The 26902-nt window shown below is 31.9% G+C and overlaps 1 protein-coding gene across 6 annotated transcripts in view; it reads left to right on the top strand.

Annotated features, from left to right (window-relative positions):
* pico (ras-associated and pleckstrin homology domains-containing protein pico) overlaps positions 1–26902 on the top strand; it is a 150325-nt gene that overhangs the window by 110365 nt on the left and 13058 nt on the right. For 5 of the 6 annotated variants that reach the window (XM_088266059.1, XM_088266057.1, XM_088266056.1 and 2 more), the window contains 5 exons: positions 19152–19395; positions 21592–21731; positions 23386–23478; positions 25357–25591; positions 26141–26290. In XM_088266059.1, the coding sequence (XP_088122185.1) occupies positions 19152–19395; positions 21592–21731; positions 23386–23478; positions 25357–25591; positions 26141–26290 (862 nt within the window). Of the gene's footprint in view, positions 1–8626; positions 8853–19151; positions 19396–21591; positions 21732–23385; positions 23479–25356; positions 25592–26140; positions 26291–26902 lie in introns of those variants that run through there. The other variant, XM_088266062.1, reaches the window with a different exon arrangement.

Genomic DNA, 26902 nt, shown 5'->3' with positions numbered 1-26902 from the left:
ACATATATTCCATCTGGAGCACATGACATTGTTATTTTTTTGATACGGAAGTTGCATTTATTATTTACCTTGTTTAACCTTTTTTACAAGATTTATAGATCATTAGATAGATATTTACCTTATTTACAAGATTTATAGATATTAAGTGGAATTTTCATTTTTTCTAACTAAAAAAACTGTTTTATTTTAATCAGCGTTTGAAACAGGAGGGATAATCTAGTGTGGACCAAACTTTTCTGCATTCGCTCATTGCTGGAAGGAAACCACATAAATCTCTCCAGGAGAAGACGGACTTTTGACAGTCGTCAACAGACCTTCCGTCCCACCAAAAGAGGATTTGGCATTTTGTATCATAGCTTTGTTTATGGTACCAATATCCTTCACTATTTCGATAGTGAAGTGCACAGGACTTTTAGTTTACATTCAGACCTGAAGATGGAAGCTTAGCTTCCGAAACTAGTCGTCACTAAAATAAACTCAAGTGGTATAAAAACAAGTGTTTTCTTTAATAATATCATCATGTCTTACCACAATGTAAATGCCGAAACAATAAATAAAATACTTTTAATGTAATAATAAAAGATTCTAAAATGTTGGGTGTTGAGTTTTGATTGATATTCGGCCGAATTCTGGATAGATCTCAGATTAGGAGATAATTTGTTCCTTACCTTCATTTAGTTGACCATCAAGTTGACACAGCGTTGAAATTCGTGTGGGGTAATATATCATAAACATTCAACTTATTATTCATCGTTCACTTTGTGTAATACCACTTTAATGTTAAAAAGTGAACGTTAAATGTAAAGGAGAGTGTTATATTACCATACCACAAAGTTAACAATGCTTTTAATATACAAAATATAATAAAACATTCCCTCATAGCCGATAAATCTTGTATTCATACCCAAAGACTTGGAAATTTTCAAAATAATCTTGAAAATATATTTTGTATTACTTACAAAACATATTGCATGTTAGGTCCTTAGAATATGGTAAGAATAGTCATATCATCAACATCCGTCATGCAAACAGCAGTACATGTAACTGGGGAATACACATTACCGGCTATAGTAGTGCCAGTAGAACACTCAGCGTTACGCGGATGAGATAAAATCGTACTATAACGTGCATCATATTTAACGTAGCGTTTTGTAAAATACGTTTTAATATCACGGAAGTATTAAAAATCAGTACTGGAAATACAATTTTATGTCGTACCGCCAGAATGACAAGCTTTGAAATTGTTCCGCCATAGGTACTTATGCGATACATGGTATTTTCTATGTTAAAAGCTAACTTTGTGATATGGTAATATAACACTCTCCTTGCCATTCATCGTTCACTTTGTGTAATACCACTTAATTAAACACTTATTCGTGAATACCGGTTTTGGAATAATCTTTCCATCATCAGGTCATTAAAATGAGATTGTTACGATCTAAAAAAAATACAAAAATTAAATATTGAAGAAGATCTTTTATTTTCGTATAAATGTCAGATCGTAATAATTTAGTAGCAAAGAGTATTACTTATGTGGTAATTTCGTTTCAATTTTATCATAAAGTTTCGATATCTCGACAAAGATAAAGAAGTATGCTTATTTACAGGTATAACGTTACGACGAAATGCTCCGGCCAGTCTCCACAATAAGACTGATCGCACCTATTAATCATTCTTGAAAAATAAGGGGTTAGCTTTGAAACCGATGGACATTATAATTAAATTATAATAAAATATTTATAGTGAGTTTAAAACAAAGTTCTGTTTTAATTATAAGATGGAAAATCACAAAGTTATAAGTCTTTAAGAATGGCTTAATCCTTTTAGCTCTAAATTTATTGGGACATTACTAATGTAGCGTTAATAGGACTTTAACAAGCTAAGGAACTGGCGGTTCATTCCGGAGTTTGAATGGATATCACCGTCGGGAGTCGATTAGGGAAACGTGTTGAATAGATCAATTTCCAGTTGATCCAACAATAGTCCACACATAACAGAACTTATAACTCGATAAAAAAAATACAGCATCTAGGCAGATATCACAACCCACATTCTACTAAATAATTACATGATTTTTGACATGCGCCTTTTTAATTAAAAAAAAATAAACTTTGCAGTGGCTCGATCAAATTAAAGAAATTTCTTAAGATTTTGAACAAAGGAACATCAACATTTTTAATAATACAGAAAAGTCTTTGTTATTTATTGATTTAGCGTTTAATTTGTAGAACTCTTTTTTAATTTCTGTATTAATTTTAAAACAAACACAGATTTTTTGAGTCTACTAAGTTGTATTTTATTAACAAAAACACCATTAACAAAAAATTACATTATTAACAAAAAAATAATTGTTTAACTACATAAGGACCGTAGTCCATTTGATCTTCAGATTTGTTTGATAATGCCCTAACAAGGCGAAACAATTGTCACAATATTAATTTTTATGTGTTTTTGTCAATAAAATACAACTTAGTAGACTCAAAAAATATGTGTTTAATTTAAAATTAATACATACATCTTTATTGGTCGATGTTTTGTTTGCATTTAAATGCACTTAAATAATACTTTAAAGCAAATCTTATTATCATTTTATTTTATTTATTAAAACACATATTTATATTTACACAATTGTCAAAACTTTTAATTGCTTAATTCATTTCAATCACGGTAATTACAATATAATCACAAGTACACGAATAATTAAATGTAAAATATAATATGTAATATGAATTATGTATGTTTATTATTTTTTTGAAGTAACATGTATCTCAAATTGACTTGATATATTGTACACACCACCTACATAATATTAAGTAGTAACTTATCCGTATTCATAAATTTTGTTGATATTTGCACTAGTAACGAAATTTCCATAAAAAATATATGTTAGGCCTCTCCTCATAATTTCTGGTACAAAATCGCCACTCTACCATACCAAATTTTAACTAGATAAGGGTGGAATACAGGGGGTTAGGGTCGGCTTATATATTTTTTGGATAGAGTTTACGTTACTAGATCAAAAATGAATAGGATTTGTAAATATGGAGCTCACACTACTTGTATATAAGCAATACACTACACTCCTCACAATTAAATTCACTAATATCTGTAATTGAATAACCAACATCTTTTTTAAGATCAGTTTCCACAACAACTAATGCCAAACTTTCTTCAAAGCGCAAATCTGTTAACGTGCATATTTCAGTTTGCACATAATTCTGTGCTTTTATGAAATGAGAATTGTTTCGTTTCTCGGGACAGTGACATGAGTGAGACATACTACGCTCGTAAAGGCAACTCACGCGTTAGAACAGTAAAGAAAATACATCTCCGTGCATGCGTAAAAGTGCTTTGGCGACAGGTCTCTTTGAACGTGCGTTAATATAATCTTTGATGCATATGAAATGCATCATGGAATTTAGTAAAACCAGCGTACAAAGTTAGTGTAATACGGACAGTACACACACTGGCACATATCAATGTGACAAGTTAACGTCTTTTAAAAATGAAGAGAAATGAAACTATTACGACAAACGGTGATTGAGCTATTAGAGGACATAATGAAGCAGAAGATTGCGTGTGTTTGATAGATTTTGTTGCTGAAATTAATTCGTCCATGAAGAAATATATATTCTGAGAGCAACTTTTTTTTAATGAAAGAGAAATATGTGTTTTATCTTTATTTTTTACACAAACATTTCAATGTCATACTATCTCTGTTAGCCTAAGCGGCTCATTATTAGAAATAGGTATCAAATTGTGGTAGAGTGGGTTCGAACCGAGAAACTTTGACTTAAGAGTCCGCGACACTAACCACGGGACCGCAACCCGTTTGGAAATGGAAATTCTAAGATATCTAGTTATATTAATAAATTGGATGCAATTTTATGTGCTTATCACGAGATAAGCTTAAAGTAAAACATTGAAGCAGACCTATTTTACAATAATGCTACCATTTTTTAAGCGAAATGCACTGCCAAAAAATTCAGTCATTGGCCCCCTCTCATATGGGTGTACGAATATTAGTTGGTGAAATAATACTGCTAACAGTCGTCGATTTAGGACAAATTTATCGTTACGTAAATTCATCTTAAACATATAATAATATAAATAACGATAACATTTTTTATGTATCAATTTTACCCAACGCACACCTTCAGGGCGGAAAATTTACTACCTTGACATACTGCGCATAGGCACGTCAGAACACTTCTGTATAATTTATTTTTCACTATTTAGCCGCATTCTTTTATATTCTACATATACTAAAACATATGTTTTTTTAATTCAGAACAAAAAATAATTATAATAATTGTATCACAAGTTTAATGAAATGATATTTTCAATGCCAAAATTTGGCATTGACGAATAATTCTGCCGTCAACACACTGATAATTTTATGTGCAATAATAACAATTATTGTTTGTAATGCAATATTTGTTCAAACTTATTTTGTTTAAAAAAATATATTTATAACATAAAATAAGTATGTTAGCTAATACAATGAAAATATATGTAGAAAAAGGAAAAAAATAATGTAAACAACAAAGTATGTCGATACGGTAGGAAATGAATACATCGAGAAATAAAAGAAATGTGAATAAAAAATATATATTTAAACAAATACTATGAAACGTAATCATCATATGTAATGTAATCATCAAATCAATAAATTATTAAAAACATTCTTTTGTGTATTAAGAATTTTGTTAACTTTGTTGTATGTTAATATAACACTCTCCTTATCATTCATCGCTAAGTGGTATACACAAAGTGAAAGATGAATGATAAGGAGAGTGATTCATTATAAGGAAGCCTGTTGCCTTGTTACGCCATCCCAACGATCCAACGCACCATGTCAGGGTAACTTGGTAACTTCATGAGGTTCCCTTATCCCATTATTGAAGCATACTTTTAGATCACTCGCGCTTCGCTCTGTAAACTTACACCACAACTCGGCTGTCCACACTTAAAACACAGTAAGAGACATTTTTTTGTAGTATGTTTTTTTTTTGCATTTTTGGACTAAGTAGAATTTACTTAGTCCAAAATGCAAAAAAAAACGTACTACAAAAAAAATGTCCCTTACTGTGTTTTGAGTTTGGACAGCCGAACTCGCTCTCATCCTGCTGCTTACACGCGGTTCGAAATAATATATTTTGTGCATACATTTTGTCATTCTATTGACTTTTATATTTTTCAAAATGTGAATTATGATTTTCTGAAGTTTTTAGAAATCTTCGTTCCGAAAGTTCCGAAAGTTTTCTATATTCATTAAGATTTTTACCACAATCCGGGTAGAAGGGAACTAACATCAGTTTAATCAATTATCATATTCTTCTTCATCTTTGATGAGATGTCAAAAAATAATATGAAAATAACTCCTGTAATTGGATATAATCCAGATTTTGTGAACAAGTATTTGGACACACTCAACATGTTGTAAATTATCATGGGAGTCAATTTATTGATATCCAAAATTGCACATTTTGTAGGAAATCTGGGTGTGTCTTTTCTAGAATTGTAATTCTATCATTCGTTTCTTCTTACATTCACCCACTCTTTTGGGTTATTCAGTAATCACACACATACGTTATTAATTGTCTTTGCAGCATCTATTTCGTCTTCCTTGAAGGATTCTTCAGTTAGTTCATTTTGACTTCGTCCATACAATCCATCTTTCGTTGGAAGAAAGCCAACATCTCTTATCACCACGTTACCGCTGGAACATCGCGAATTTTTATTGTTTATTTTTAATTAATCGTTTGTCGTTATCATCATTTCGTGGGACACTAAAAAATAGGCATTACATGCGCCATCTACCGTTATATTTACTGTAACATTAATTCAACAATGTTATTGAAACAGGTGTTTAAAAATTATACGAATATTTCTGACTGAAATTCTTTACAAAAAATGAACAAATGTCTAATATCTTTGACGGCCATTTTTGTTGACATTATTCAACAATGAAAAATAATGAATTTATTTTGTGCGTATGCCGATTAGCACGGCCTCGAGTTAGTAGAAAAATGATATGAGAATGACTAGACTACTGGAATTACTGATAAAACTATTGAGTTGGATGAGGGATAACGGTTTTACAAACAATTAAATGATTTTTAATATATAGTTTCGGCATTCACTTTGTGGTAAGACATGATGAAGCTATAAAAAAACACTTGTTTTTACCACTTGAGTTATATATTATTTAATTATAACTATTTTCGTAAGCTAATCTTCCATCTTCAGGTCTAAATGTAAACTAAATCAAAACTAATTATCTATTCTGTAAATAAGGAAAGGTGTAAGTTAGCTTTGCAGGATCTGCCAGATTATGAGTAAGCGTGAGTTTAACAACTTCTTAATTAACCTCAACTGGGATTATTTCGATTGAAGTTTAGTGAACAAGATGGTGGTTTTATGTTAAACTTCCATTGGACAAACTGAATTTTAATGAAGGAACATTAATATCTTGTTGGTACCATACTTAACTGTGGTTCAAAAATAAAATGTTACCGCCCGAGTATACAAACACATCCTCCGAAAGAAAAGTGGGAATGTGTAAACCATATTTTTATTTTATTTATGTCAGCATGGACGAAGTTACTGAGGTGGGAAAATGTAATTCTTTGACGGTCGTAAGCCCCGTAAATGGGCATTTACCGCTGGGAAGGCATCAATATTTTTTTATTAATTTATTCGGCAGTCACTTTGTGGTAAAATCTATCCCTTTTTAATTAATGTTTTACTTAGTGTTTAGTATAGATTTCTTCTTATCAGCTACTGTGCTAGCTATCTCGAGCTCGGTCGTCCAGGCAATCCCATTCCGCAGGTGAAGTACATAGGTCAATATTCTGAATGTAAAATTTTCAATTGATGTTTTATATTGTCTCTGACGATTAACCACGATTTTATTTATTCTTTTAACCATTTCATTTTTTCACTCACAATAGCTAAGTAAAACATTAATTAAAATCAATATTCTTCTTAATCTTTGTTGAGATGTCATAAATAATATAATAAATAACTCTAATAAATAACTATGATTGGAGAAAATCTAGATTTGTGAACAAGTATTTGGACACACTCAAAATGTTGTTATTATTTATTTATATTTTGTTATTTTAGCGGGTCTGCTATTGGCTAGGATCATTTGACATAAACACGTTGGCTTTTATTCCCTCATACGAAGCCATTCTCTGCGAGTATTGAGTATTCCGCAGTGCATTGCTCTCTACTATTTAACTTTTAGCCTTTGACAAAACTTGTATGAAGGCTTCTGCTAAAGCCTCGACTCGAAATAATTCCGGTAGATAAATGATTGCAATATATAGAAATAAAGCGAGATCCTGACAGGTTGGTACATTGATACTCGTTAGATTGCAGAAAGTGCCAGTTCTAAAATTTACTTCTATGTAATACATAGTATACAAGTAAAGTAAATGTTAAGCGCGTTTGAGACGATATTTTGTGAAAATGGCTCTTTATAAATTAGCCAAATAATGTTACTTTGTTTATTTATTTTTATTATTTGTTAAGTTACCTTATAGTACATTTAATAGAATCTATTTTTTACACTTAATTAATATCATATATACGAGTGTATATATATATATATATATATATATATATATATATATATATATATATATATATATATATATATATATATATATATATATATATATATATATATATATATATATATATATATATATATATATATATATATATATATATATATATATATATATATATATATATATATATATATATATATATATATATACATACATATATACAGCACCATTTTTTTATCACCCCAAGGGGTGATAAAAAAATAAATAATAATGGGTGCTTAATAAGCTGCACAAAAATACGTATATGTAATTCTTATTATAATTACTATCTTGGAAAAGTTGAGAAAGAAGTCCAAATTTCAATCCATTTACTTATTGGCGTAGACTGTTTGACAGGTCGACCATGATCGGCGCTTTGGCCACCTCTGTACTTAATCAACGCCTTTGTCTTCCGTATCTCCAAATGCTATTGCATTTATATTGAAAATTGTTAATATAGTTTACCGTTCCTCACACGACTTCAAATAACCGAGTTGTATTTGACGAGCAGTAATCGGAAACCACGATAATTAACTAAAGGAACTATGTTGTACGAACATTCCTTTGTTGGATTACCTTTCTATAGACACACGTTCTCGTGTTATTTATGTAAGTAAAATACAAACATGCGCCCGCGCTATGGCCCTTAAATAAAGAAATAAATTATCTAAAAATATCCAGTTGTGTTTGTTATTAGTTATTTAATTACAAAAATAAACCATCGGAGAGGGCTATCTTCGTGTATGTGTTATATTACATTTATAATATTCCAGTTATTCCACATGTATACACACCCTCACGCTATAGAATATGCTCACATGTGCCCAGATATAATACATATACATGCGTGCGGAGTTTAATTTAGATTTCATCCCCTTCACTCCTTCGGGAGCATTGTATAATTCCGTGAAACGTTAGAAAAGGACAGAATGCGCTAGGGACTTCCGTCCGAAAGATCTCTCTTAGAGCGGCTTCCCCTCGTTTAGACTTATCATTTTATAACAGTTGCCTGGAATCCGTCAAACTGGCTACCGACTCGATATTTGACTCTCGATTCTAATAAAATGTTAAATTAATAAACTATATAAGTTTGAAAGTGTACTTATGTTTGAAGTTATTCCAGTGATTTGTGACGTGCCTCAAATCGTGCGACTACATTACCATGCCGGAAGCGTTTGGGCTTCCAAAATGCTGGACTAGGGAGATTTATTATTATAATTTGCGGTGACAGTAAGTTCTGTGTGACACATTACAAGTCAGACATTTCACTCAATCCACGCTAAAATACCGGGTTTATTTTATACGATGTCTGTTGCTGTTAAATCGAATCAGACAAATGTTTTTGAATTACGACGTTCATTGCAAGTAACGCTTACAAAATAACACATTGCAAATTAACCTAACTTATCGTGTAACAGAAGTAAAAGGTTAAATTATTACAAATGTATGCGCATTATTAGCAATTAGTTGTTCTTCAGAATAAAATATAATATTTTATTTGAAATGTATTCATTAGTAAAAGAAACAAGAAAAAAATCTTTTTTACTGAAAAATGTTTACTAACGTTTATCATTATGACGCTATTGTGCAGAGGTAGCCAGTGAGGATAGAACACAACGCCACGATGCCTATATCAGTGTCTGTATTATTTATCTCTTCCACATTTATGCATCTCCTCATTCATGCTATTACACTATACCTGTCCCTGTTTAAATATTTAATGTACTTGTTCTTATCAATTGTTTCGTGGTATTTTTTGGCTTCAAATTCTAACTCCTCGTAAATTCGTTTAGACCAGTAGTCTTTATTTACTCCTTCGTTCCAAATAATCTTTACACAGTATAAGTGTTAAGATTATAGGTATTTAAAGCTGAGTAACTAACTAACTAACCATCACGCCGCTTCCCCGCAGGGATAGGCAGAGAGAATAGAACGTCACACCACTGTCTTTGCAAACATTTTTCGCCTCTTCCACGTTCATGCATCTCTTAGCTGTAGCAGCTTAAAGCTGAGTAAACGAGAAAATGTTTTTTTTACATACATTTCAAATTACTGAGCATTATTAGGTTGAGTCATAAATAACTTCCGGCCAGGTAGAGTTGTCGCCAGATAACCTTTCCAAACTCTCATAGGGTGACCATGGTGAAAAAATATAAGTTTATTAGAATTCGAGTAAATAATGGAAAAAATATACATTTATTTATTTATTTTTACACGTTTTTAAAAACTACAAATTAAAAAAAAAATTAACTACTTATCACATCGTCATCATACACGTTAAAAATCAAGCCACTGTTTTTGTTGAAATCATGCAATGCAACATCCCACTCACCAAATTTATATTTTTTATTTTTTATTATACACGTTGATTTATCCCCTGAAAAAGGAACATATTATTATTATTATTATTATATATTAATACTAAAACATGGCCATTATTTTGTTTTATGTATACAGAAAGCAATATTGTTGATAGAAAAATAAAAATAAAAAATAAATATCCTTATGTTTCAATATTTAGTATTAAAAAATATTAAAAAATATTTTTAAAATATTTTGTCGCGTTAATTAAATGAATATTAACATCTGATAATTACCTCCATCAAACTTTATTCTGAATGTATTTATAATCATTTAACACGACTTCATTGGTTTTTCCAGACAAAGGCCTTCCTTGTCCCAACTTCAAAACATCAGTCATGGTCACTGTATTATTTTTCAAACAAACAAACGTGCAGCCAATCGAATCCCTTGATTTTACTAGTACATTAACATGCTTGCATATGACACAAATGATTTGTTAAGTGTGAGTTTGGAAAGGTTATCTGGCGACCAGACTACGCTGTACCTGGTGTTATTGTTCACACACAATAGGTTATTCCCAGATAACGGTGATGGACGATCGAATTGAAAACCGAAATAAATAACGACTTCTTCAAAATAAGTCGTTACTTAATTCGGTTTTTGAATTAGATTACTTGAAGCTCATCAAGAATTTTAGGCGTGCGGTGGTTTGACTTTGTGAGAAATGAAGAGATAAGGCGTAGGACGCAGCAAATCTTGGTCACAACTGTCGTCAAGAAAAGGCGATTCAGTTGGCTTGGCCATGTACTCCTCATGCCTCCTGAGAGCCTCCTGAGAGCCTGAGAACCTCCTGAGAGCCTCCTGAGAGCCCGGACGCCCCATCAAGCTTGCCTCTTTTACAAGGCATCAGGTTCGCGCCGCCCAGGACGACCACTGCTGACAATTCGTCGGCAGTTCTCGTCAGAACTTTGGGACGCGGATCTGACTTGGGAGGATGCAAGGGAGCTGGCAGCCGACAGAAAAGCCTGGAGACAGTTTGTGGACTCCATATTCTCCACCCAGGAAGCGGATATGGTTTAATTATTTAATCAAAGCTCATTACGCCAATTAGTGCACAAATCTGGTTACGTACTGCGTATTTGTGGCTCCTACATTAGTTTATTCCTTCATCAGGAATGAGGATGCGAGGAGAAGAACAACGCAGCTCATATTGGAAGTCCTTATCGGAGAAGATGGACATGGTTGGACATGTTCTAAGAATGCAACCTGAGAGCATTAATCCCGCATGTCTTTTTCTAATCCATAGGATTCCGGCGCCCAGGATGACCTCTGAAATGTGCTTGATGAACGTGACGCGATCCTGAAATTGCACTCACTTAAGAAATTTCACTCAAAAAATCTTTAATTTACGGTTTTAAACTTTATGGAATAAATGTTATCTTCAAAATGACAGATTTTGACAGAGATTTGTTTTGGAAGATTTAGATCACTGAGTATATAATGTGTTATACGTACATTGAGAGTAAGTTTCGTAATCGACGGATTCCATATTTGGTTACATGAATAACTTACAACCAACTGAAAGTGTCAGTAATCTCTTGAATTTTTTTGTAGGCTATTTAGAAACACGCAATAAAAACCGAGTCCAAATATGGTTCTCGTCACAACAACTTTGTACATTTAAACTTTGATTATTGGACATCGTTATGAGACATAGAACAACACTTTGTGTGACCAATTATATTCAATTTCGTAGCTTGGAAATGAGTAGTCCACTTGCAAACCACATAATGTTTTTAAAAAATCAGTTTTTTTAAGAAAATGGCTCCATTCGGTAGAAAAATTAAAATATTAACGTCCGTATTTAATAAAATCTGCCAAAACTCGTTAAGTTATGAATAAAATAGAATAGAAAAAAATCAATATTCTTGAAAAACTTGCTATACCGATAACAGTTCTCTTTCTAAAATCTCAAAAAAGCTTAAATCGGTAAAAGATTTAATATTATACCGGCTGCCGCCATTGGCTAAAAATTAAATTTTTCAACATAACGTGGTTTGCAAGTAGACTACTCAAATGCCCTCTGCCCGGACGCCCCATTAAATTATCCACATCGAATGTAATATTTATTAAAAGAGCACTAAATTAATTAATCAAAATAAAGACTAAATTGGGTTGCTTACGGCCATTACAGGAAACGTTTGTAATATCGCTCACTCCTTTCAAGAACGTCATAAATAAAAAATCGTCTATTTTCAGTTGTGCATGTTTTCGGAATGCCCAAAAATGTACTATATCCCAGCAAAAGAGGCATATTTTTAACTTAATATTTACCCGCTACAGGGCAGAAAGTGTTGTTATTGCATTTTGAAGAAAAAGTATTGTTTAATCATTTTTTTAAATATCCTAAATATTTTTCAAATGGAAAAAAAAAACTTCAGGTTTTACCTTAAAAGATCTGTTGCACAGTATGATGTTCAAAAAGTGGATTGATATTTAATTTTAAAACATTGTATTATATTTTTAAACTTTAAAAACGTTCTCCTGAAAAATCTAGTTTTTTCGATTTATGACGTTCTTGAAAGGAGTGAGCGATATATTTGTTGCTCAAGTGAAACAAATTATGACAAGACAATAACAAGCTACGGTATTGTCTTAAAAACCGGATACCATGGGCTCAATAATTGCATCATGATAACATTTTTCATTGTATCCACTAGGCAGATCTTTGTTTATTTCCAAATAAATCACATCAAGAGGGAGAACATAGGTATAAAACCTTTATTGGTGTCAACAATAAGCTTACGGTTATATGTATACCATAATATATATATATCTCTTAAGCCATGTGAATTTACATACGTCTTCATTTTCGATATTCAATCCGATGGGAAGGAATCGACATAAAATAAACACGGTTTACTGCTATCATTTTTTATGTATAACGCCACGCCACTCTGTCACTGCGAACATTCCACGCCTCGTCCACATTCATGCGGACGATTCATATCACTAAAATTACTATACTTGTATTAATGTAATTGATATTTATATTAATTAAAAATTCAAACAAATCTTCGTATTTTTATTATACAAGCTTATAATTTGACCAGACATAATAATAAAAGTGTTTCTGCTCAATAAAAATCTTGTTTTCATCTCACCATGTCTCTAGTGAAGTTCTAGCGATTCAAGAATAATGTTACAAAATTGGTTCATATTAATATAAAACTTCCAAGAAATGAGTAGTGTCGTTGTCAATAATGGGTAGAATTGGTGAATGTTACACGTGTGTAAAGTGATCACTTAAACCAGCCTATGACGGTCGTCAGCCCCGTAAATGCTCAGACTTCCATATTCTTCTTCACCTTTGATGAGATGTCAAAAAATAAATTGAAAATAACTCCTGTAATTGGAGATAATCCAGATTTGTGAACAAGTATTTGGACACACTCAAAATGTTGTAAATCTTTGTATGGCTTTTTTGCCCTAATTTGTTTCTCTTGCAATTTATCATATTTTATTGATTTGGAAACTTTACAGATCAGTTACATAAAAATATTAACAATAATGAGTTACAAAAAACAGGTATTTGTAACATTCCATTAACAATATTTCACAAATGTCATTAAATATAAATACCTGAAAGAGGGGCGGGAGGAAGGAAAAAATCAAGGAAAAAATCCAAGACAAATTATGTTAAAATTGGGACACACCACATATAAACATCAACTAACTATGCGCAATGTACGCGATCGCAGCGCTGACAATGTCGAGTAGAACATATCAAAATTCCTATATTCATCGTTAGCCAATTTTGATGACACTAAAAACATTCAAGCCTATTTTTAGTATCGCGTTCCAGGAATATATTTTATATTAGTTTTAGGCATTCTTAACATTGCGTAAACATGGACGTTTCACTCAAAAACTTAAAAATGCAATGACTTACTTTTCTAAATTTAATTAACATCTTATTCGCGAATACCGTTCATTATGATTCATGATCTTACGTTAAAATATTCTCATCTTCGCATGAGTAAAATATTCGTAGATACCTATTTTCTTGGCATTAATAATGGATACATATATTTATTTATTGATTTGGCGTTTAAAGATGTTTCAAGCATTCGTTTGAAAATGCCATAACTAGGCGAAACAATTGTCACAACAAAAAAATTATATGTTTTTTTTTATCCGTGTTTGATTTAAAAATTAATACATAAATGGATACATATATTCGTAAAATTAAAATGCGGAATATTGTATACGTAGGTCCAGTGCCGGATTTATGTATACGCTAAATAAGTTGTTGCTCAGGCCGTAAAATTAGTAGCCACAATACTTTTGTCGCTATTATTTTTTTTTACAACATTTTGAGTGTGTCCAAATACTTGTTCACAAAATGTGGATTATCTCCAATTACAGGAGTTATTTTCATATTATTTTTTGACATCTCATCAAAGATGAAGAAGGTCGTCAGCCCCGTAAATGCCCAGACTTCCATATTCTTCTTCATCTTTGATGAGATGTCAAAAAATATATATTTTTCAATTAAAATTTTATTGCTGAATATTTTAGCTTATCAGTAAATTCCACACCAGATATTTCACACGTTGATCAATTGCCAGTGATTATTAGACAACCAGTGGAAAGATTTATATTTTTTTATTGCTCTAGAAACTACACGGGCGAAAATCTGGCAACAGTATAGAATACATCGAAAATCAATGATCCCGATACACATTGCATTCTTTTATTGGTTCCTTATATTCGTACACTATTGGTTAAGGATGAGGGTTAAAATTATGTATGTAAATATTTATATATTTATATATATATATTTATATATATATATTTATATATATATATAAATATATATATATATATATATATATATACAATATATATATATATATATATATATATATATATATATATATATATATATATATATATATATATATATATATATATATATATTATATATATACATACACACACAACACACATAAAGTAATGTCAGGTACTCAAAAACAATAAAATTGTTTATATTTCTTATGCACTCATGTACCCGGTTAGGATTTTTGTTTGTACAAATGCGTTGTGTGTGGATTTAATAAATTCTTAACAACCAATACTGATATTCCTTAATATGGGTTTCCTATTGTATAACGTTGTTACGCATTCACAGGAGAGGAAAGTGGGGAAAATGCTATTACGGGGTAAATCCGAACCGACACGTGAATCTCATCGTTACATTTGCGAACACGAATCATCTTCAAACCATTTGCCGTAATATTGTTTATGTTTATCTAAATATTAAAAAAGTCTTACTTTTAAAATATTACATAATCTCATCCAGAATTACTCCATTCCAGGAGGTAACTCTAGTTTTACATACATGTTTTTGTGGTTTTCAAAAAAATTATAATATTTTTTTGTTATATGAGAAAGACACGACATAATCTAATGATATTGCAAACGACGAAACACAGTAACTATTCAATTAAAAAAATGAAAACAAGTCGTTATTTTACGCTTACATACAAGCATTCAACATTAATTTGGTGATCGCCACTAACTATTAAACTGTACTCTAGCACGTGTTTCCATGCACTTGTATCATTATCAAACAACGTATGCGGTGTACGGTGTTTTATAATGATGTGTGTATATTAGGGCGGAGACTGACCGGAGCATTTCGTCGTAACGTAACACGTTACAGGCAGTCAATACACCGAGCCGAGCGCGCCATCCATAGTTTCGGATGCTCGGTGATGCTCGCCGCGAGCGATGTTACGACATTATGTTACGACGAAATGTTCCGGCCAGTCTCCACCTTTATAATAAGACGTGATTACGAAGTTATCGTCATATTTTAAAATCTAAATCAAATTACATTTCAGTTCTTCCTTCGTGTTCCGACTTCCCTCACTTTCCTCTTATATTTGAAAGCATTTTTGTTGGGTTTTTCAACCGTTGTTCCTTGAGACTTACTAATAGCATCAGGTGCCATCTACACTATTATTGGCTTCTGGTGATTAACAAAATCATTTGTTGAATCGTTTAAACGTAATATTTTTTTTTCGTTTGAGCAAGTAACGTTAATCTTTGACTTGCATATTACATTATATACAGGTTATCCACCTAAAAAGTAACTAAAAAATGTTAAAAGTAGCTTCTAATTGGACATAATCCAGAATATACATATATATATATATATATATATATATATATATATATATATATATATATATATATATATATATATACATACATCTTCTAATCTTATCCACAACCAATGGTGTATAAGGAACATCATAAGAATTCATACTTTGACAGTTGCAACGTAAATGCGCTTTCATTATATTAATTTTTCCTTTAAATGTAATATTTCATGTTTGCATACGTTAATATTTGTAGTGAGATGTAATGTAAAACTGGGCCATAGCATTACGTCAGTGGCGGTATATCTTACACAAAATCTAGCCACAAGTATTTCAATTGAGGATTTCTAAAAGAGGTTACCAATTGTTCCAATATTTGAACATAAGTGTATTGTAGATTAAACACACAACCAGTACCGCTCGCAGTACGCGGTCGGACCCGCATTGTTTAATAAAGAACGGCATGGTATAACAAATGTCTCCTAACATTCTTTAGTAAAAAATATATAAACCCGTTTAATGCACAGAAGACTACGGAACTGCATCGCTTCCGTTTTAAAGGCTGATCAATTAATTACGCTCTTATATTTAAAAATGTATTTTGGGATGCATCAGAAAACGTAGCTTCCGCTGTGGTTTTTACCAGAAAGAGTTTTCTTCGAACCCACCGCCATAGAGAGTAGATTTACGACGTTATATCGTTATAGCGAAATATATCAAATAATTTTTATTTCTCATACTTACGTTTTACATTTAACCGTAGGGGAGACTGTGGTCAGTAGTAACATTTTTTTTTAAAGTCTGAAAACGAGATCCAAAATCATAAACCTACTTAACTAGATACTCGTCAAACAAGTACGGAATAATATTTGTGCATATCAATGGGTACTTGACGTCATTTTTTTTAGGGAAGACCGTGGTCAATTGTAACAGTTTTAAAAAAAATTGAATATGAGTTACAAAATAATGTACTTACGTAGGGACTCGTCAAACAAGCACGAAACTATTGTGTATATGTAACGTCATTTTTTTTAAGGGGAGACCGTGGTTACTTGTAACAGTTTCTGAGAGTTTAAAAACGAGGTCCAAAAGAATATGCCTATCTAGGTACTCGTGAAATAGGCAAGAATTAATATTTGAAGTAATTTTTTCGTACACAATTTGTAATAAAATGTAAAAAAAAAATAATTTATTAACAGCTTTATCTTTATGAACTGTAAAAGTGAATATTTATTTCAACACTTTTCCCAGGTTACTCGAGCAATTTCGTAAAAGCGTCAATTTGTAAATGAGACTAGCGCGTTTCTTGTATTATATTTACTTAAGCAAATGTAATTAAAATATTTATTATCCCGCTGTTCCAACATCCGGTCTATTTAAAGAGGCTTCTTTGCCTCAGACAAAGTGACTACAAACATTCTCTTAGTCTTATATGTCGTAGTATGTTTTAATGTTACGAATTTTCCTATAACGATTTCTTTGAACTTTGGGTATACCTACTAATTACTCTATACATATATATATATATATATATATATATATATATATATATATATATATATATATATATATATATATATATATATATATATATATATATATATATATATATATATATATATATATATATATATATATATATATATATATATATATATATATATATATATATAATAATAAAACCCTTATCCGCACCCCAATGGTGCATAGGGCACTGTTTCATATGAACACAGTGTTATCTTGATCGTTTACACACGAAGAAAAGGTGATCAGCCCTCCGCTTCAGGTACCAGTCCAGGGTAATATTGAATAAATATTACAGTGAAAAAATCACTTATATTTATTTGACCCCCCTGGGAATCGAACCCGGGACCTCCAGAACGGTAGCCGAGCGCGCTGACCATTACTTTACGGAGGCGGACAAATTAAAGTATAAATTAAATTAAAAATAAAAGTATTAATAATGAAAAAAAACACAAATATTTCAAAAAAATTCCACATACTTACTCCTCAACTTCCTCAATAGATTTTTACAAGCTACGGCAGTTATCTCCAATGAGTATTTTCTTAATCCTGTTCCAACTGAACTGATTATTTAAGTGAGCAATTACTCTTCTTGCTCGAAATAAAATTGACGAAAAATCTTATTCCGGAGTAGCCAACTCGAGTTATGCCATAATATTATTTTAACTACTTATTCCTACTTAAATTGTTCCAGAGTAGACCAACGTGATTATCTCATTGCAAAGAGTTGAACTGAGGATAATGCGCAGTTGACTGATATTCCGAGCACATTCGCTTATAATACACCATTTTCACTTCATTCACTCGGCGATTTTACTATGTCTTTATAAATGACATAAATTTACCAAACTTTAAGAATAACTTGCCAGGTTAGCGTCGTATATTTTTTTTCTGGGTGAAGATTTATTTTAAAATTATTGACCGGGCATTAATATATTTTTCCCGCCAAGGTAAACAACCAGTATTGGCAATTTCTTGAAGAGTGAACAGAATAGTTGTTCAGTATTATGAAACAAAAATTAGAATCCTAAAATATGTAAAATTGAAAAAGTGGCACTCAAAAAACTGACCTAAGCGTAGACGTTCGGGAAATTCATAAAAGTGAAAATATCTGGAAAACTAAGGCACATTTACTAAGGTCATTATTTCATTTTCTGGTTGAATACGTAGGATTATGGGACACCTTGTATGTATATATATATATATATATATATATATATATATATATATATATATATATATATATATATATATATATATGTGTGTATATAATGTGTATGTATACCACAATATTAATGAGCGTTTTACGAAAGTAAATTATCTACAATTCTTTCTTGCGATAGTTGCGCACTTAACACATACATATTATGTCCACTATACACGGTAAATGTTAAAAACTCGCTGAGGTAACTATAAGCATAAACGCAAAAATCTACAACAACAAAAAAACAACTGCCTACCTATTTGTTGTTGAATTTTTTTTTATGTAAATGTATGGTGAATGTTACATTTTTTTATCTTCTTTTTTTAGGGTCTGGAGGTCATATCGGGCCCCGACGACGCCCCGTCGCCGCTCCTGCGCCCCCTGTCGCACGAGATAGCCGCCCCGCGGATAGATTCCTACCGCTTCTCCATGGCCAACCTCGAGGACTCCCAGGACGTGGACCTGGACGCCATCCTCGGGGAGCTCTGCGCCCTGGACGTCAAGTGCGACGAGGATTCCAACAGGATCATGTCGCCGAACAGTGCCAGCCAGAAGCGAGCTACCCAAGCAGGTACGAGAACACAAATAATGAAGTCTCCCGTAATTTTTTTTAAATCTCTGAATGTTTTTTTATAGTTTTATAACATAAATGTGGAATTGTTTAATTGGCTTTTTTTTAACGTAACTATTGTTTATTATATCTTTTTTTTATATGTAAGCTGTACAATTCCCGAATAAATAAATAAAAAAAAAATATATTACTGCACACATATAAGGACCGTTAGTCCATTTAATCTTCACATTCGTTTGAAAATGCCATAACTAGGCGAAACAATTGTCACAAAATTGATTTATGTGTTTTTCAACAATAAAATACAATTTAGTAGATTAAAAAAATCAGTGATTGATTTCACATTTGATACATAAATTAAAATGGAGTTACAAGTTGAACGCTTAATCTATAATATAAACAAATAATTGAACTAAACTTTTTTTATTTACTTCGATACTTCAGTATTATCGATGTCTTTATAAGCGTCCTTGAGGTAGTATTTTACAAAAATGGCGCTATACGAATTATTCAAATTATTATTATTCAGTCACTATCATGTTTACTATGGTACGTAAAAAAATTAAGGCACTTTGTAAAGTACATATGCGGTGGTCCTCACCAAAACGTTACATTACCAATGATTTTAAGTAATCAGGAATTTAAGCTTGCAAAATTGTTACGTTTTGGTGCGATTTAATGATTTCATTTTGGTTCAACAAAGGATTGATCACGTTTTATCGCAACTTTAATGAGAATTTCGATAGAATGCAGTAAACAGAGCAGATTTGCATTTAAAGGATTTTTTGTGCAACATTGGAAATGTAACTTTTTGGTAAGAAGTCGATTCGGACCTCACATATTAATAAAAGTGTTTCTGCTCAATAAAAAGCTTCTTTTCATCTCACCAATAGATATCTCTAGTGAAAATTCTAGTGATTCGTGAACAATGTTTCGAAATTGGATCACATATCACTCACTCCTTTCAACAACGTTATAAATAAAATAACTTGATTTTTCAGGAGATCGTTTTTTTAAGTTTAAAAATATAATGAAATGCATTAAAAATAAATATCAAGCCACTTATTGATTTTTTTACTGTGCAACAAATCTTTTTAGGTAAAACCTGAATGTTTGTTCTCCATTTGAAAAATATTTAGTATATTTAAAAAGAAAACAATACATTTTCTTCAAAATGCAAAAACAACACTTTCTGCCCTGTAACTGGTAAATATCAAGTTAAAAATATGCCTCTTTTGCTGGTATATAGTACATTTTCTGGGCATTCCGAAAATATACACAACTGAAAAATCACGATTTTTGATTTATGATGTTCTTGAAAGGAGTGAGCGATATATATAGAACTTCCAAGAATTTAAGTAGTGTGGTTGTCAATCATGAGTAGAATTGGTGAATGTTTAAGTGATCACTTAAACCAGCCTGTGTAATTGATAGCATTGTGTATTTGATTACGCATTTTTATCGATTGTTGCGCGGTATGGTCGATAATTCTCAAATTATCCGGAGCATTGCTCTGTATGTTCCCGATAGTTACTTAAGACAGCGTCGGCATAGATTGTTTCACATTCCTATATACAGGATCAACCTGCCGATGGTTATACTTGTAGGAAAAGTTACCGCTATGTTGAATAATATCGCATTGGGCATTGATCTGTTCCATGCGTCTGAAGGAGTTTTCCGAAACGGGATTCTTCTGCATCTTAAGTCTTCTGATTATTTTTAATGTATATGCCTTGAATACATTGTTTGTAATGTAAATATTAATTTCAAAATTTTGAGTGTGTCAAACACTCATAAATAATAAACGAGTTTCTGTTCAATAAAAAGCTTCTTTTCATCTCATTGATAGATGTCTCTAGTGAAGTTCTAGTGATTCAAGAACAATGTTTTAAAATTGGTTCATATATATAGAACTTCCAAGAGTTTGAGTAGTGTGGTTGTCAATAATGGGTAGAATTGGTGAATATTACACGTGTGTAAAGTGATCACTCAAACCAGCCTATGACGGTCGTCAGCCCCGTAAATGCCCAGACTTCCATATTCTTCTCCATCTTTGATGAGATCTCAAACAATAGCATTAATTTCACATTCGAATCACACATCACTTGCCGAACTTCAAAAAACCGTCGTGCCTCTCACTCGTTTTTTTTTTCTCGATTATTAAAAATTAACGATATATTTGATGTATTTTTTCAGTTCCCGTTGAAAACCGATCGGTATCTAGTGGCGGATTTGGGCGCACTCACTCCAGGAATGTCAGCGACGTCACTTCAGTACCTTCCATCCACCCTACCAGGACTGATTCTCCAGACAATGACTCAGCCTTTAGCGATACAGTAAGGAGCACTTTCTATTTTTACTTTCCCTCTCATAATATCCTACCCAAAAATAAACGAGACTTTGAAAGGACATTGTGGGGAAATGGTGTAAAAACTTGAAATATATGCTCAACGATTTCTAACGCATAATATAATCTAATCAGGAATCTTATTTCAATGATTATTGCGAACTAACGTTTTTATCTATAATTAAAATGTAACTTTGTTTTAAAATCACTATAAATATTTGATTATAACTTAATTATAAAGTCTACCGGTTTCGAAGCTGACCGCTTCTTTATCAAGACTGATTAATACTGTATTAATCAGTCTTAATAAAGAAGCGGTTAGCTTCGAAACCGGTAGACATTATAATTAAGTAATAATAAACATACATTTTAATTATAAAATGGAAAATCACAAAGTTAGTGCTTCAAATATAAATAAGATTTTTATCTATTGACAAAAACAAATAATACGTTTATATAATGTATACTTTATTTCATTACACAAAAATACGAATACTTATATATTTGTTTGTAATTTCGAAACTTTTTTTTTATCGACGTTATCAAAACGTCCCACGGGCCTCGACAAAATATGGTTACCATATTACTTATCCAACTACCATCATGCCGCTAATACTGCTACTAAATACATACAAAAAAAACACTAGTGGTGAACCAAGAGGATAAAACGCGACACTTACGTTCATTTCAAAATACGAGTATTATACGATCCTAATTTATCGTACACTCTTGATGCAATTAGATTTTTGCTTAAGGCCTTACTCACAAACATAGAATTCAGTAAGCGGCCGGCTGCACGAGAGGCCACACGTCTCTTCACGTCCGTTTTAAAAATATCTTCTTCATCTTGTAGTAGGCCTTGTGGCCTGTTTTTAAGGGATTAGCCTCCTGCGATGTCGATTCCCAGCTATCAACCCATATCTTTGATGGTCTGCCCGGGAGTCGTCTACCATAGGGTTGGCCGTACAGTGCGATGTGGGGAGTCTGGATGGTTCCATTCTCCTCACATACGCATTCCATTGTTTGAAAATATATTTATTGTAACTTGTTTTTTTTTTAATACATATTTGTGTAAAACTGAACTGTTTTTATACCAAAACCATATATTTATTTCGAAGTATTTTTTTTTAAATACATAAATGGTATTTAAAGAAATAAATTTAATTACGTCAAATGTTACCTGTGTTTAGAGAAAATTAAGTTGCGATGTATCGTATATTGGGCTTTAATCAATTTCATCAGAGGAAATTATAACAGAAAATGTAGATAATACCATTACATCAATTTATATTAATTTTAGTATTTTTAATTAGTATTTCTAGCTCAGAATAATTCATTAAAATAATTTTAAAAATCTAGTTAAAAATTATAATCACTCATAAAATTATAAATTATAAAATTTTTTAAAAATTATAAATTATAAATTATAAATTTCTAGTGAAAAATTATGGTAACGCATTTTTTTATCTGCAATATGCAAAACTGCAATATTTTTTGAGATGTATATTTTTTTATATTGCTGTTATGATTTACCCTTTTAAAATTTGTTTTAACCATTTGTATTGCATCATCTCCCATGGAATTTGCTTCGATCAGAAATTGAGATGGAGTTTTTCTTTCTGAGTTATCAATATTTTTTTCAGGTGTCAATGCTATCCAGTGAATCGTCAGCATCAAGTGGGGCAAGTGCTAGCAATAAGAATCGCACTCTTCAGCTGAATCTACATCCCACTAAAGTAAGAATCTTAAATGAAAGTTTTTTTTTTAATTTACATATCGCTCACTCCTTTCAACAAGGTCAACAACCAAGCGCATATAGGTTTTAGAAGAATAATAAACATATTATTTATTTCTTCCGCTTTAAGTTTGTGGAATGATATGTTGATTAATATTTTTTAAATATTTTAATTAAATTTCTTAAAAACTACTATGACACATGTTTCAATGCATTCCGTATAATTTTCAACACAGTATATTGTATACGGTGTTTGAAAATGATGCGGAATGCATCGAAAATGCGGAATGCATCGGAACGCATGTCACAGTAGATTTCAAGAAATAGTGGTATTTACTAAGTAGAACTTGAATTAAAAATAGATAGATTTTACCACAAAGTGACTACCGAATCAATAAATGATTTTTTTAAATAATTTAACACTTGGATGACCACTCAATGAGTTTTATTTCAATATAGATGACTAGTTTCGAAAACTCACAGATGTTTTTATCTACAGTTTTATTTTTCATCTGTTGTTGAAAACGTCTGTTAGTTTTCGAAACTAGTCGTCTGTAATGAAAGAAAACTCATGAAATGGTTTTAAAAGTATTTTATTTATTGTTTCAGCATTTACTTTCTGGTAAGATATGATAAAATTATTAAAGAAAACAAACCACTTGAGTTTATTTTATGACAAATATTTTCAGAAGCTAAGCTTCCATCTTCATAAGCTTCATCTTTAGTTTACCTTTAGACCTGAAGATGGAAGCTTAGCTTCAGAAACTAGTCGTCATAAAATAAACTCAAGTGGTAAAAAAAACAAGTGTTTTCTTTAATAATTTGGTTATAAAAGTGTTTAATTATAAAAAAAGAATAATAAATATGTTATATCCTAAAACTTGTTATAAAACTAAATACGTTATATCCTAAAAAGATAAAGAGTAAGGTTTAATGCCTTGGTTAAGTAGTTTTATGGCCAGCGAAGAAGAAAAATAACCATAACCTGGAAGCTGAAAGGATCAAGATGCACGACTAATCACCTCACCAGGTTACTGCTGACTATTTAGCCACAGTTTGCGCCTCGACTCATGTGTAGGTTTACAGGATTCTTTGGATAACTTCAGGCTTTTCAGCTACTGAATGTCCGCGCTTTAACTCATGGAGAAACCCACCACAACTTGAATAAGTTTTCTCAAACTCACTCTTAGACTAAGGATTTGCAAACCTCAAAGTTTTACAATTCATTTAACCAATTGACTGAAGAAGGGGGTGGCACCTACTCCAAATATTGTTATATTGTAGAATTGATGGCCGAAACCACCAACTGCTAAAAGGATTGACTGGCCCACTGACACTACACAAAAGTACAATGCGGCGAGCGGAATGATAACAAATTGTTGGACTCGGCACGATACATGTGTGAACCCATATGATGTGTACTCAATCTCAACCTCTATACTCCTGTTCATCAGTGATCCGCTCACACTGTGATTTTTCACTCTAATATTTATTTAATATCACCCAGTCTGGTTCCTGAAGCACAATTATGAACACCTTGCTTTTATGTAATTAATACGATGGGCGGGAATAAGGTTTAAAATAATAATTACTATTGAGCCACTGATTTTACCATGAATCAATGGTTCCAGTCAACTGTATTTTAACAGTTTTTTTTTTAAAGAGAAATATTTGTGTTTTTATTATTCACTCAAATATTTCAATTTCATACTTTTTCTGTGAGCCTAAGGGGCTCATTATTAGAAATAGGTATCAAATTGTGGTAGAGTGGGTTCGAACCGAGAAACTCTGACTTAAGAGTCTGCGACACTAACCACAGGACCACGACCCGATACAGTTAATAAATCTTGTATTGATAAGACATATTTTACCATTGTAGGATGCAGTGTCACAACTTAAGGCTGAGAAGATTAGATTAGCCCTCGAGAAGATGAAAGAGGCCTCAGTAAAGAAGCTATTTATCAAAGCCTTCTCCCCGGATGGATCTTCTAAAAGCCTTCTTGTCGACGAAAAGATGACTTGTGGCTATGTGACGAGGCTTCTTGCAGACAAAAACCATGTACACATGGAACCCAAATGGGCCCTGGTTGAGCATCTCACAGATTTGTACATGGGTAAGTAAACACATTCATAAAAAAAAATGAGTAAATGAAATTTGATTAATATCTAAACTAAAATGAAGGTGTGTATTGCGATAGGAATGTGGTAGTCTGGATAATTTACCAGCCTAGCGATGTGTCATTTACTAGTTTAAATTATGGCATCCTACACTGTTTGGCATTCATTTTCAATAAAAGGAAAAACCGGCAAGGCCTCTATTTTAGAGGCTTGTAGGATAGTAAAGATAGGGAAAATAAATATTTAAAAAAACACCACAAACACTCGCAACAGATGAAAATAAAAAACTAAAATTCTGAAATTTGTAAATAGATATGCTGCGAAAAAATACACAATTTGTATTTTTTTAGTAAAATCTCATCTGTGAAATTTATCGTTGAAATTATTAAGTTGGCTAAAAACCTTGGATTCTTTTCCTGAATTGTTTCATATAGGAAACGCCTGAATGTATCATTTTCATATTTTTTAGACCAGTTACTTTTGTTATCAACAACAACAAAAAAGTATTTTCAATTATAATTTCATTATTATTATTTCCATTTCAGAAAGAGTATATGAAGATCACGAATTACTTGTGGAAAATTTAATGCTGTGGACGAGAGACTCTAAGAATAAAATCTTCTTCATGGAGAGGATGGATAAGATATCCTTGTTTCAGGCACCTGAGAAATATTTGATCTTTGACTATGAAAAAGGTAATATCACAACCATGCATTGAACATTTAAAGCAAATAATGCAAGTTGTAACGAGACATCTCCGTCCGTACAAGACTATAGAAAACTTCATGTGGGTTGGTTGGAAGGGCATGTCACGACAGTAACGTTGTCATAAATACCGTGGTGGTACAAATAAAACTCTATGTTTCATTTGAAAGTGTTCCCCTTGGTGTTAGCTCCGTTGTTCTTTGGACTTATTCTTCGGAGACCAGTAATGTGCTAGTTTAGTGATCATGATGCTTACTTGCTTGATTTATTTTGAAAACTGCTCCCAAATACAATCGGTTCAATCGGTTCACCTAGAGAGCTGTTCTCTCTGCCGGAGAGCCGTTTCCCTTCCATACCGCTGATGACATCCATATAATGACGATGTCTTAAGCAGTCAGTTGGGAAAATGATCCCATGCCGCTCTCGACATATATTATATGATACAAATGATTTCATTTGGTGTAAATTTCATAATATTATTAACACATTATTGTCAGATGGTTTGTCCATCAACCTCGACCCTAATTATACACAGACAGTCTGCCGCCCGACCCTCAGTACACTAATCACAAGTAACCGCAAACCTAATTCCGATCTGAACA

Source organism: Brachycentrus maculatus, unplaced genomic scaffold (genome assembly GCF_059751285.1).
Source record: "Brachycentrus maculatus isolate JH-2025_06_01 unplaced genomic scaffold, ASM5975128v1 h1tg000261l, whole genome shotgun sequence".
Taxonomy (NCBI): Eukaryota; Metazoa; Arthropoda; class Insecta; order Trichoptera; family Brachycentridae; genus Brachycentrus; species Brachycentrus maculatus.
This window is presented reverse-complemented; position numbering and strand designations above follow the sequence as displayed.